The sequence below is a fragment of the Coturnix japonica genome, chromosome 4 (assembly GCF_054131305.1).
Source record: "Coturnix japonica strain WE chromosome 4, WE-NBRP24, whole genome shotgun sequence".
Taxonomy (NCBI): Eukaryota; Metazoa; Chordata; class Aves; order Galliformes; family Phasianidae; genus Coturnix; species Coturnix japonica.
Window position 1 is genome coordinate 10,430,113 of NC_140666.1, and position 12,086 is coordinate 10,442,198.

Consider the following 12,086-nt stretch of genomic DNA (forward strand, 5'->3'; position numbering starts at 1 on the left):
CTGCCACGAGGATGTGGGGCGCAGGGCCCTGGGTGGCCATGGGGCTGTGCCAGAATAGGGGGATGGGGTGGTCTGTGGGTGCTACAGTGTGCTGGAACTGCCTGTCGGGGTGCTGGCTGGGTGCTGGTGGCACTGGGGCAGCACGGAGCAAGGAGTGGGGGTGATGTGTGAGTGCTGGAGTGCAGTGGAGCAGGGGGTGGGGTGCTGGCAGTGCCTTTGCACACTGAATCCCTGCTCCAGTCCTGCACTGATTGTGCAGGGTTGCCTGTGGCAGCTCCCCTCCCTCCTTGCACTCGTGTCCGAGGTGTGACAGCGGCAGGAAGTCACATTATCTGGGGGGGATGTCTCCGCTCACCCACTCGCCACCTCTGCTGCCACAATGAGGCAGTGATGGCTGCCTGGGGAGGGGAGTATGGCCAGGCAGCCACCAGCACGGGGATGGGGTCTGGTGGCCCTGCACACATCGACCCCTTCCTCACCCCTGTTGCACAACTGGCAGAAAGGGGCAGCTGGGGAGAAATGTGCTAGTGCAGAGATGGGGAGGCTGTGCTGGGGACAGGGAGAGACAGCACTGTGCTGGATCAGAGCATCCCTCTGTGACACTCACCGTCCTTTTCTCCCTAGTGTCCTCACTGCATCCTCTGGGATAGTGACCTGTCCATTCTGCCCACTGCTGCTGGGGGTGATGTAGTTGCTGCTACACAAGGTAAGGGTCCCTGCATCCTGTGGGTCAGTGGCCACTGCAGCCACCTGCCATGTCCCCAGTTCTCTCAGCCCTCATCCCTGGATCAGACAGAGACTGCTGGTTCTTCACATAACCCATTATTTTTAAGCTGTTCTTATTTTTAAACCACCCAAAGAACCCTAAGCAATGGGGCCCACAGTGGGAGGACAGGGGGAGCCCCGTTGTTTGTAGGCACATAGGGCGGCTTTGCTGCTACAAGGTCTGTGGTGGGGGTCTGGACATTGGAGAAGATGGGAGGGATACCCTGCTTCTGCCCCCCTGCTGGGCATGCCATGGGAGAGGCACAGCGGGCAGAACCACGTAGAATACCTTTGGTCCCCCTGTGGTCCCTGTGGTGAGCAGATGGGCTACACAGATGTGCAGCGGGGAGCTTGACCCCACTATTCCAGGGAAAAGAGAACAAACCTGAGGTGAAGGGATAGGAAGCACAGAGAAGGTAATGGGAGGTGTGGATCAGTAGTGGCTCCATGTGGCTCAGCAGTGAGACCAGGAGCTGGTTACAGCCCTCCGTGGGAGCACCTCACACCTTCAGCCACAGGGTGCTACAGACAACCAGACCCGTTCCTGCAGAGGGTCAGAAGCTGTGCTGGTGGGGGCCGCAGGAGGATTTAAGCACCTGAGTGCTGGCTAAAGGAAACACTTTGAGCCTGGCTCATATGGGGAAAGGAGTTCAGCACTGTCTGCCTGCAGAGTGGGGAAGGATGGTTCTAGAGCTGCTGTTGGCTGTTGTCAGCACAGCACTGCAAGCATTTGGGGCTTTTTTGTGGACCTGCCCCCACAGCTGTCCCATTTGCAAGGCAGAGCCCAGGCAGCTCAGTGGGAGGAAACAGCCCACACAAACACAGCAGTGCCGAGAGGAGGAGGGAGGGTGCTGGGTGTCACAGCTTGGCCTCCATGCTCCTCCCTGAGGCGGTGTTTCTCACGGCCTCCCCAGCTCCCTCCCATCTAGCCACTAGCACCCAGCTGGAGCTGGAGCCTGTAGGGTGGCAGCTTGGTCCTCACCATGGCATTTCAAGGGGGAAGTAACCAGGGAGAAGTCACTCCATAAATACCCTGTATGTGTGCGAGGTCCGGCTGCAGGCAGGTGTTGGGCTGAGCAAGAGCTGTGTCAGTGTCACCCTGCACACAGCAACCCGGGGAGCACGGCGAGGAAGCAGTTGGGGTAGCCAACATGGCCAGCATCATCCTGGAGAGCATCTTCTTGAAGCGCTCGCAGCAGAAGAAGAAAACATCTCCCCTCAACTTCAAGAAGCGCCTGTTCCTGCTGACAGAGAGCAAGCTGTCCTACTACGAGTATGACTTTGAGCGTGGGGTGAGTCTGTGGGGCTGCTGGCCCCACACCAGCACAAAGCATGGGGATGAGGATGTCCCCGGGTCCCCGCTTTGGGGATCATTCAAACCAGTCTTGTCTCTTGCAGCGTCGAGGCAGCAAGAAGGGCTCGGTGGACATTGAGAAGATCACCTGTGTGGAGACGGTGGTGCCCGAAAACAATCCTCCTCCTGAGCGGCAGGTCCCGGTGAGCGTCCCTGCTGCTGTCCCCTGTACTCTCTTTGGGGCAGTGCTGTCTGGTATGGAGCTCTGTGCACACAGTCCAAACTATACTGATGTCCAGCCCAACACAGAGCACGGGGCAGGAGAAAGGCAAGGGCTGTGGGAGCAGCTGAGCTGCAGGATGTCAGTGTCCATCTTTCCCTCTCTCTTCCAGAGGAAAGGGGAGGATTACAACATGGAGCAGATCTCCATCATTGAGCGGTTCCCCTACCCCTTTCAGGTTAGTTCTCATCGTGCTCACTTCACCTTTCTGCTTCAGCTGGCTGCAGGGTAGGAGCTGGCATTGCAGCAGGGGTGAGAAGAGCAGGGGGACATGAGGATAAGCACAGCATCATTTTGGGGACACCCTGCTGCTGTGTGGGGCAGGCTGATGAGCCTTCATGGGCAGTGAGGAATCGGGCGGCTCTCTGGAAAAGGAGATGGATGCTGGCCCTGAGCTTTGTCCTGCCATTTTTGGTCCCCTGGCCAGTCCTGGAGGGATGGATGCTCTTTGCTCACTCAGCCCCCAGCCCAGTTGCTCGTGCTCACTGGCACCCAGCACAATGAAAGTTAGAGAAGGAAGTGGAAAGTCTCAGGGGAAGGGGCTTATTTATAACGTCTCTGTCATGGTTCCATGAGCACCACGGGGCCAGCACACAACGGCACGGCTTTTGCTCCGGGTGGCTGCAAGCCTCTGCTCTCCTATTTCCCCCCATGAGCCATGGCCTGGTGCTGAGCACGTTGGTGTACTACAGGTGGTGTATGACGAGGGGCCCCTCTATGTCTTCTCCCCGACAGAGGAGCTGCGCAAACGCTGGATCCATCAGCTGAAGAGCGGTGAGTTTTGGGGCACCTGGCTGCACATGCGGTGTGACTCAGAGCGCTGGGTTTCCGGGGGCTTGCTGCCTCGTGGTTACGATATCCCATATCTGCGGAGGAGAGAGCTCTATCAGAAAGTGCTCCCATGACGAGCAAAGTCATAAGGCTATTCCCCTGCTTGCATCATTTGTACCATCCCTGTGCTAGCGTGAGCCTGGGGAGAGGGGGCACTCACCTCCTACTTATTCCTACAGCATTGTCTGAGGTATTTTGCCATCCCACAAACCTGCTCCAGAGCAGTTCAATCATCTTCAGAAGTCGCTGAGAGCAGGAGGAAATGGCAGATGTGGCCACAGAGCTCCACCAAGGGGAGGGTAGAGCCCCCATTGCATTAGGAAGGAAATGTGGACAAAAAGTGTATTAGGAGCCCAGCAGCATCTCTGAGCTCATTCCAAGCTCCATGTGGTGTTGCTGAGCTGATGCTTTGCTGAGGAGCTGCTCTCTCCTCGAGCTGTGAGCTCCTTGCTGCAGCACTTAACAGAGGGGCTGAGCTGTTTGTGGTCAGCCAAAATCTGATGGAGCTGCCTGTGTGTGTGTGTGTGTGTATCTTTCTGTTGCTTTATGCTGGTGGGGTTAGATTAGCTGCTCACATTGACACAGGGAAGTTTGCCTGAGCAAGGAGGAAGCAGAGCGGGCTGATAACAGGGAAGTCAGTTATCTCACAAGAGCCCTGCTGTTCTGCCTAGCTGCCAGCCCCACTTCCCCACTCCAGGAGGATGGTGTGGTGGCAGTGGAAGCCATTGCAGGATCTGCAGGGAAAGAGAGAGAGAAATACTGGCTGTTTGCTGCCGGGATGCCCACATCCTGCTTCCTGGAGAGACAGGGCTCTCTGCAGGCAGTGGAGATAGTGTGGGCCATCATGCTGAGGTGGCATTTAGGCACATCCAGGTGTCCCACAGCGTGGGGATGAGCAGCAAGAAGTCTGGGAGCAGTCCCCAGCAAGGAAGGCTGCTGAGCAGGCAGGGGATGGTAGGTGCATCTTGCTCTGCCCACAGGAAAACCAGGTCCAGCACCAAAGGCTCAAAAGCCCTGTGAGTTGTGGACCTCAACAGACAGCCTGGGGGATGCTGGACATGCAGGAGGACTGGCTGCAGCAGGACCTGGCCCTCCAGATGTGCTCATGTCCTTTTGCAGAGCTGCTGAATAGCTTTGATCAAATCTGAGAGGGAAGGGCTGGCCCTCCCCTGGCTAGCAGCTTGATGGCACAGAGGCAAGAGCAGCTAGCTGGTGGAAACCCAAGCAGCAGGGCCATGTAATTGTGTGTCAGTGGGAAAGCAGGGAGTGAAATAATTTACTAGGGCTGATCATCTGCATTTGGAGTCACACGCATCTCCCCTCCTTGGCTGCAGTTATCCGATACAACAGCGACTTGGTGCAGAAGTACCATCCCTGCTTCTGGATCGATGGCCAGTACCTGTGCTGCTCCCAGACAGCCAAGAACGCCATGGGCTGCAAGATCCTGGAGAGCAGGAATGGCAGTAAGACACTGGGCACCCTCCCCTTGCCCATTGCCAGCCCTGGTGATCACTTCCCACCTGCCCACCACAGGTAGGGATCTGTGCTCACCTTTGTTTTTGTGTTGTGGAGGTTTAAAAGCTGGGCGGTCACATCGCAAAACAAAGAAGCCTCTTCCCCCCACTCCTGAGGAGGACACGGTAAGGACCAGTGAACATGGGTTTGCTCCAAAGTGTTTAAAGAGAAGTCTGCAGAATTTTACAGACCAGAACTTGGCTTTGGAGGGGGATGTCAAATTAGAGCCCAAGGGGGCTTGAACCAGGGGATGGAGCCCAAAAAGCTGAAGGAACATTTAATGATCTCACCTTGAGGGTCCCCAGGGGGAGCTGAGAAAGAGAGTAACCCTGATACAGGATAAAGACCAAAGGTTCAGGGGAAAAATCTTAGCTTTGGTGAAGACAGGACTCCAAGAAGGAAATATGGCTGTAAAAAAACTCTGGGATGGGTCAGTCTCTTGGTGGAATTCAATGTGGGAGCTGAGATGGAATGCTGTGCTAACCTGGCCAGGCTTGGGGAGGGACTTTGCCCAGGAAACAGCATGCCTGCCAGCCTCACCGTGTTCCTTGCTCTCCCTTGCCGTGAGGAAGATGGTGATGAAGCCCCTGCCCCCTGAGCCAGCCCCCAGTGCAGCAGGCGAAATGAAAAAGGTGGTGGCCCTGTACAACTACGTGCCAATGAATGTGCAGGACCTGCAGCTGCAGAAGGGTGAGGAGTACCTCATCCTGGAGGAAAGCCACCTGCCCTGGTGGAAAGCCCGTGACAAAAATGGGTGAGAGCTCCCACTATCCATGGCATTCACCCTGCAGCTGTGTTCTATCCCAGCACTGCTCCCAGGGCAGCCCCAGGGACCCCCACCTCACACTGGGGAATCCCAACTGGTCTCAGACTCTGTTTTCTCTTGCAGAAGGGAAGGATACATCCCTAGCAACTATGTCACCGAAACCAGCAATTCCCTGGAGATTTATGAGTGAGTAGGAGAAAGTGTGGCGATCTGGCAAGTTGTGCTCAGTTGGAGACCTTTTACATCCTGTTCTGGGTCAGGATCAAGCCAGGATGTGAACAGGGCTGGCCTGGGGGTCGCCCTGATAGTTGTATCCCTCCCTGTTCCAGGTGGTACTCAAAGAATATCACTCGGAGCCAAGCAGAGCAACTGCTGAAGCAGGAGGTAAGTGTTGACTCCCAGGTCTGGGTCTTCTACGCACATGACCTATGCCTGCTGCCGTCACCTCACATGTAGCATGGGCCAACCCTGGCTTGTACTGGGAAGGGAAAGCTGAGCAGATCTCTAAGCTATCAGACAGCAGGCCAGTACCCACAGCTCCTTTGATGTGTTCCTCCCTCCCTTTCCAGCTGTGAACATGTCCCAGTCCTCCATAAGGGTAAACCAGTCTCCAGTGAAATGACATGTTTCTAAATGCGGTGGATATTGAGGGCCAGTAGGTGTAGGAGCAATGCAAGACTGCCCCTTCCTCTGTAGCTAACAAGGAGAATAGAACTGGCTAGATCCAGGCCAGAAATTACTTAGGTCACTGAGAGCCCTGTGGTCTCAGCATTGCAGCCCAGCAGTATAATTAGCCTGTACTACCTGGGGGCCAAACAAATGAACGCTGCAGCCTGTATCACCTCAACAGCTCTAGGACCTGTCTCTTTCCACTGTGACCTCCTCCTGGAAAGTAAGTCAGTAGGTGCCCCAAAGCAGGGGCCACAAGCAGGACTCCTTTCATTCACTGCACCCTCTCCAGTCATGCTGTGATTGTACCTCTTGTCTGCTATGGTCACTACTTCACAAATACCCCATCCTATCCTCCTCCTCCCCCCCTGTTGTTTTTTTTAGGGTAAAGAAGGGGGCTTCATTGTCCGAGACTCTACCAGCAAGACAGGGAAATACACTGTCTCTGTTTATGCCAAGTCCGCTGTGTAAGTGGATCTAAGAATTGCTTGTTACTATCTCAGAGGGCTCCTCCAAACACCTCTTGCTCTCTGCCCGCCCTTCCCAAGCTGCTGACCCCATGCACTGTCTCTCCAGAGACCCCCAAGGGATGATCCGCCATTATGTTGTATGCTGCACCCCTCAGAATCAGTATTACCTGGCAGAAAAGCACCTGTTCAGCACCATCCCAGAGCTCATCATGTACCATCAGCACAACTCTGCCGGTGAGTGCTCATGGGTGCAGGCAGAGCTTGCAGCCATAGCCTGAACCTAATGCCCTTCTTAAGCTGGTAGCACCTGAGCTCCACATAAGGTGTACAGTCACCATCCCCCTGCCCTGGGACAGCCCAATGGCAGGTTCAGCAGAGCAAAACAGCCTGGAAGACACACCTCTGCTCTGCAGGGCTGCATCCCCAGGAGCTTCACACCCCCTCTGAATTCCTGCAGGACAGCATCCATCAAGCACCCCTCTACACCCACCACACATCTTTCAATAATGCTTTGTCATCGACAGCCCTCGCTAGGCTGCAAAGCAACATTGTTCTCTTTTACTGATGCAATTTCAATCAATTCTGTTCTGGACAAAAGTAAAATATGAACCTGTCCCTCTTAACCTACCCAGCAGCGTGAGTTTGCAGATGATAAAGTATCTCTCAAAAAGGGAATGGAGATAGCAGGATGCGTCCCAAGAAAAGCTGGAACAAGAGCATTCCAAGCAAGGAGAAGCTGTGACAGGCTCAAAGAAAGTATAGGGACAGAGTGAGGCCACCAGGTTTTACTTTACAGTGTCCTCCTTTTCTTGGGCTGAAGGAAGGAGGCCTGTGTTCCCTGCTGAAACATCATGGGTAAATATTGTGTGGCAGTGTACCTTTCTGTGTTTCAGGGCTCATATCCAGACTGAAGTATCCCGTGTCTCGACACCGGAAAAGTGCCCCTTCCACAGCTGGCCTGGGCTATGGTAAGCTGTCTCAGGCTTCCTGAAGTTTCCCTGGCTGCAGGACCTAAAGGATGCTTGGGTGTTCTATCTGCAGGAACTCCTTGGGGCTGAGGTCCTGGTAGTTTCCCCACAGCAGGGCCCACAGTCTTCCCTAGAATCCTTTCCCTGGCCCTCTGGCACAGCACTGACCAAGAGACATGCAAGTCTATCCCCTGGATAAATAGGTCTTGGATTTCGTGAATGTTCTGTGATGGTTTTTTAGGCATGCTTATGGTCTTTCTGCACTTTCTTTCAGGCAGCACATGCTTATGAGCCCTTCTTGGAGCAGCTAGACTGGGAGCATCCTGCAGGAAGGGCACCTGCACCCTCATCACACTCACTCTCTCTGTCCTAGGGTCGTGGGAGATTGACCCGAAGGACCTGACCTTCCTGAAGGAACTGGGGACAGGGCAGTTTGGCGTGGTGAAGTACGGGAAATGGAGAGGTCAATACAACGTAGCCATCAAGATGATCAGGGAGGGCTCCATGTCAGAGGACGAGTTTATCGATGAAGCCAAAGTCATGATGTAAGTGGTGAGCAGCCCCCGGGTCAGTGCAGCATATATCTTTGTCAGAATACCTGCACTCCCAGATGGTTTGGAGGGACAGCATCAGGTGGCTTCATGCATTGCAAAGTGAATCTACGCCTCAAGAGCCTGCACTTTTTGTGCTGGTTTTGCCAGTGAGCTTTCCAGGAGCACTTTTCCCTGCCCAATTCTCCCTCTTCTTATTCAGCAATGCTGCTTTTGCAGCTTGCCCCTGCAATGCTCAGAAATGCCCTTCTTGCCCCCAACACAGGAACCTATCTCATGAGAAGCTGGTGCAGCTCTATGGGGTCTGCACAAAGCAGCGTCCCATCTTCATCATTACTGAGTACATGGCCAATGGCTGTCTCCTGAACTTCCTGAGGGAAACTCAGCGGCGGTTCCAGCCTGCTGAGCTGCTGGAAATGTGCAAAGATGTCTGTGAAGCTATGGAGTACCTGGAATCCAAGCAGTTTCTGCACCGAGACCTGGTAGGGATGTAGCCAAAGGACACTACTCCAGCTCAGCTGTAGCTACAACATGTCCTAGGCAGGGTCCAGCTAATCCATTGGTGTGAAGAGAGGCAATCTACAGCCTCTCTGTATGCCTGCAAGCTTCCCTGCCCACCTGAGCATAGACAGGGTGCCCACTATGGCATGTCTGAAGTCACTGCTGAGCAGTGGGTTAGCAGAAAAGGAAGGACTAGGCATCTTTCCAGGGGACAGTAATACATTTTTGGCTAGGGCAGAGCTTTGCATCAGGCAACACAGGCAGCACCACTAGCTCAGACACTGAGCTTTAATCCCCATGTAAAGCTGAGGATGTGTTTTTTCAGGCCTCTGGCTGGCACTGCCAGTGTGCAATCTACTGTGTGCCATACCTGATCTCTTCCTCATGCTTCTTTGTCCAGCAAAATCACACCAGGGAAATTGTCCCTCCATCGATAAACAGGAGGCCTTGGGGTCCTGCCTTGCCAGACAAAGCAGGGCAAAGCATTAGATGGATGGAGATGAGGCAAAGTTGTAGATGGTACAGGGAGAAAAGAGAAGGAGCAGGTGGGAATGACTGCCTCCATCTCTCCATCCACAGGCTGCTCGCAACTGTTTGGTGAACGACCAAGGCATTGTGAAAGTCTCAGATTTTGGCCTTTCCAGGTTTGGTAGATACATGTGTCACTTTCCTGTCTTGATTTTCTATTGCTTTTATCAGTTTCTTCCACACTTTTGTCTGTCTCCCCCATGATTCTCCAGTGCTGCTTTCACCCTGCCATTTCCTGTCTTTCATCTGTCTGCTCAACATCCTTCATCCTTCCATCATCCCTTTCTTACATCCTTCATCCCTGTTGGCCTGTCTTCTTGCTGCTTCACCCCCCATCTCCAGGCTCCCGCCTGCAGCCTTCTTTCCACAGGCCAGTTTTGCCTCTTGCTACGTCACACTCACTCATTCCCAGCCTTGACTAACATAAACTTGTCTGCAAAGGGACATTTTTGCCTTTTGAAACCTATTCAGAGTGCAAACTCTGGTCACTCTGAAAGCTGTGAATTCCCTTTGGGTTTTGCTGGTTGTGTGGATGTGTGAGAAATGAACTGGAGGACAGGTGCCCTGATCTGTTGATGTGCTGCAGATACGTTCTGGATGACGAGTACACAAGCTCCATGGGGTCCAAGTTCCCAGTTCGGTGGTCTCCTCCTGAAGTGCTTCTGTACAGCAAGTTCAGCAGCAAATCCGACGTGTGGTCGTTTGGTAAGAGCACAGGGTTAATGGCTCAGGGGGCAGTGAGCTCCCCATTGAGCACAGCCGCTATGTGTTCCTGCTATCCCCACCACAGGTGTGCTGATGTGGGAGGTTTACTCTTTGGGAAAGATGCCTTACGAGAGGTTTAACAACAGCGAGACCACAGAGCACGTCATCCAAGGCCTGCGCCTGTACAGGCCGCAGCAGGCCTCGGAGCGGGTCTACGCCATCATGTACAGCTGCTGGCACGAGGTACGTGACAAGGGGCGGCTGATGCTGCGGGCACGGCGGGGTGCGGGTCCCACAGCCCGTCCTGTCGCCCCGCAGAAGGCCGAGGAGCGTCCCACCTTCTCCACACTGCTGGGCAGCATCGTGGACATCACAGACGAAGAGCCGTGAGCGGCCCTAACCGCAGCTCTAACCGCGGCCCTTCCCGGTGCCGGTGGCTGGAACTACCGGGCCGTGGATACGGGCAGCCCCGCTGTGCAGCCCCACACAACCCCACAATAAACCGCTCCGAACGGCGCCGGGCCTGCCAAACTGAGCATGCGCAGCGCGGGCGGAAGTAAGGGGCGGGCGGAAGTAAAGGGGAGGCCGTGCGCATGCGCGATCGCAGAGCGGCGCGGCACGTGAAGGTCGTGGCGGCATGGACGCGCCGTCCGGCGGGGGGCTGGGGGGAAACGACCCGCAGCTCCAGCGCTTCATCGAGGTGGAGACTCAGAAACAGCGGTTCCAGCAGCTGGTGCACCAGATGACCGAGCTCTGCTGGGTACGTCGAGAGCTGGGAGGGCGGGAGGCCGCAGCGGCTCCGGTTAGACTCGGGAGGCGGTGGGGTGGGCCTCGTCCTCCGGTTATCCTAAGGAGGCGGTGCGGGGGGGATATGGGGGCACAATGGAAGCTGTTGCCTCGAGCTTTGGGGCTCGAGGGGCTGATCTGGGAGGGGAGGCCCCAATGAGGCTGAGGTGGAAGGGCGGGAGTTCGAAGGGGGCACAGCGGGCGCGGTGCTGCACCCCCGGACCCAAAGCAGCCGCTGCTCCACAGGAGAAGTGCATGGACAAGCCCGGGCCGAAGCTGGACAGCCGGGCCGAGACGTGCTTCGTGAACTGCGTGGAGCGCTTCATCGACACCAGTCAGTTCATCCTGAACCGGCTGGAGCAGACGCAGAAGTCCAAATCGGCCTTTTCGGAGAGTCTGTCCGACTGAACGGCCCCAAAAACGGGCGGTGGGACGGCCCTGCTGCACCCTGCGCCCGTCCCTCTGCTGCCCCGACAAGCTGAGGTCAGCTCCGGGGCGTAGGGTTTAATTAAATGACGGTCTTGTGAAAGCTGCAGCCAGCCAGATGAGAGCCCGCAATGGATCCAGCTGCTCTTCGGCACGGTGTTGTGCTGCGCCCACCCCTGATCACCTGGAAGCATCTTCACTCCGGGACACAGGGGCTGCAGGTGTCATGCATGAAGCGGTGGTGGTGGTGGGGATGATCCCCACAGGGGTGCTCCCAGCGCTAAGCATGCCACTGCTGCCTTAAAACAGCGCTGCACACACCTTCATTGCACAAAACCAACCCTCCTCGGTAGGTGCCGTCGAGCCGTGCAGTTCCCGTGGCTGTGCAGAAGGAGAGCAGCAGGACTGCACCAGCACAGGCACCCCTAACGAGGAGAGCTGCTGGGCATGGTGAGCATCCCAGGCAGTATCACTGCTGGAAGACATTTCAAAGGCTTCCCTAAAGTCATTCATGTGGCCAAGTGGCAAACTCTCATATTGCAGCACGGCTCTCTCAATACTGACTTGCTCCATTCATTGCTTTCTCCTCGTCAATGTAATAAATATTAAGTGGGTCAAATTTCTAACACGAAATTCTCCTTTGTTCAGGTAAACGGTCACTGAAAAATGGAAATATGGCATTCTGGTCATTCCTTCCCCTTCCCAATGGTTCTATTTATTTGCAAAACTAGAAGAGAGGGGGAGTAATTGTCTTCTGGGTAGGCAACCTGCTGTGAATTCTGAACTATTGCTCAACGTGTTTGGTCCCATGAATCAAAGCTCATGCTTGTGGCCTTTCCCCTTCCTCCCCAAAGGGTTATCAGAACCTGCTTCCTTGTATAGTTTCTACAGAGAGCCTAAGTACAGGAAAAATACAGCCAGCTGCTTTATAACTACCGTCATCTGTGGGGATTACTGGAGGGAAGCCTGTGGCTGTGTCTTCTGGACTTTTGCCCCTAGGAAATGACACAGAGCTCCTAACTGGAAAAACA

General features: G+C 55.0%; 2 protein-coding genes across 9 annotated transcripts; both read left to right on the plus strand.

Moving 5' to 3' along the window:
* Positions 1-1,916: 1,916 nt before the first annotated feature.
* BTK (Bruton tyrosine kinase) lies at positions 1,917-10,359 on the plus strand. 8 transcript variants are annotated; one of them, XR_014945605.1, is made up of 18 exons: positions 1,917-2,057; positions 2,164-2,262; positions 2,452-2,517; positions 3,032-3,113; positions 4,505-4,633; positions 4,743-4,810; positions 5,258-5,439; positions 5,575-5,637; positions 5,781-5,835; positions 6,505-6,587; positions 6,697-6,824; positions 7,484-7,558; positions 7,833-8,103; positions 8,375-8,591; positions 9,190-9,254; positions 9,725-9,843; positions 9,929-10,086; positions 10,162-10,359. XR_014945605.1 is itself a non-coding variant. In XM_015860093.3 (18 exons), the coding sequence occupies exons 1-18, from the start codon at positions 1,917-1,919 to the stop codon at positions 10,231-10,233; spliced, it is 1,974 nt and encodes a 657-aa protein (XP_015715579.1). In that variant the 3' UTR covers positions 10,234-10,359. The 8 variants fall into 8 exon arrangements, 6 of the variants coding, with proteins under 6 accessions (XP_015715579.1, XP_085402111.1, XP_085402113.1 ...); XM_015860093.3 differs by having other exon boundaries at positions 7,932-8,103; XR_014945604.1 differs by lacking the exon at positions 8,375-8,591 and having other exon boundaries at positions 7,932-8,103.
* Positions 10,360-10,446: 87 nt separating this feature from the next.
* On the plus strand, positions 10,447-11,674 carry TIMM8A (translocase of inner mitochondrial membrane 8A). Its single transcript, XM_015860105.3, has 2 exons — positions 10,447-10,603; positions 10,876-11,674. The coding sequence occupies exons 1-2, from the start codon at positions 10,481-10,483 to the stop codon at positions 11,035-11,037; spliced, it is 285 nt and encodes a 94-aa protein (XP_015715591.1). The 5' UTR covers positions 10,447-10,480; the 3' UTR covers positions 11,038-11,674.
* Positions 11,675-12,086: the final 412 nt, after the last annotated feature.

Excerpts from the sequence above, each read along its gene's own strand:
- TIMM8A (XM_015860105.3), top strand. The coding sequence starts at position 10,481 with ATGGACGCGCCGTCCGGCGGGGGGCTGGGGGGAAACGACCCGCAGCTC. Across the intron at positions 10,604-10,875 it reads AGATGACCGAGCTCTGCTGG|GAGAAGTGCATGGACAAGCC; the intron begins GTACGTCGAGAG and ends GCTGCTCCACAG.
- BTK (XM_085545985.1), top strand. The coding sequence starts at position 1,917 with ATGGCCAGCATCATCCTGGAGAGCATCTTCTTGAAGCGCTCGCAGCAG. Across the intron at positions 4,811-5,257 it reads CCACTCCTGAGGAGGACACG|ATGGTGATGAAGCCCCTGCC; the intron begins GTAAGGACCAGT and ends GCCGTGAGGAAG. Across the intron at positions 5,836-6,504 it reads AGCAACTGCTGAAGCAGGAG|GGTAAAGAAGGGGGCTTCAT; the intron begins GTAAGTGTTGAC and ends TGTTTTTTTTAG.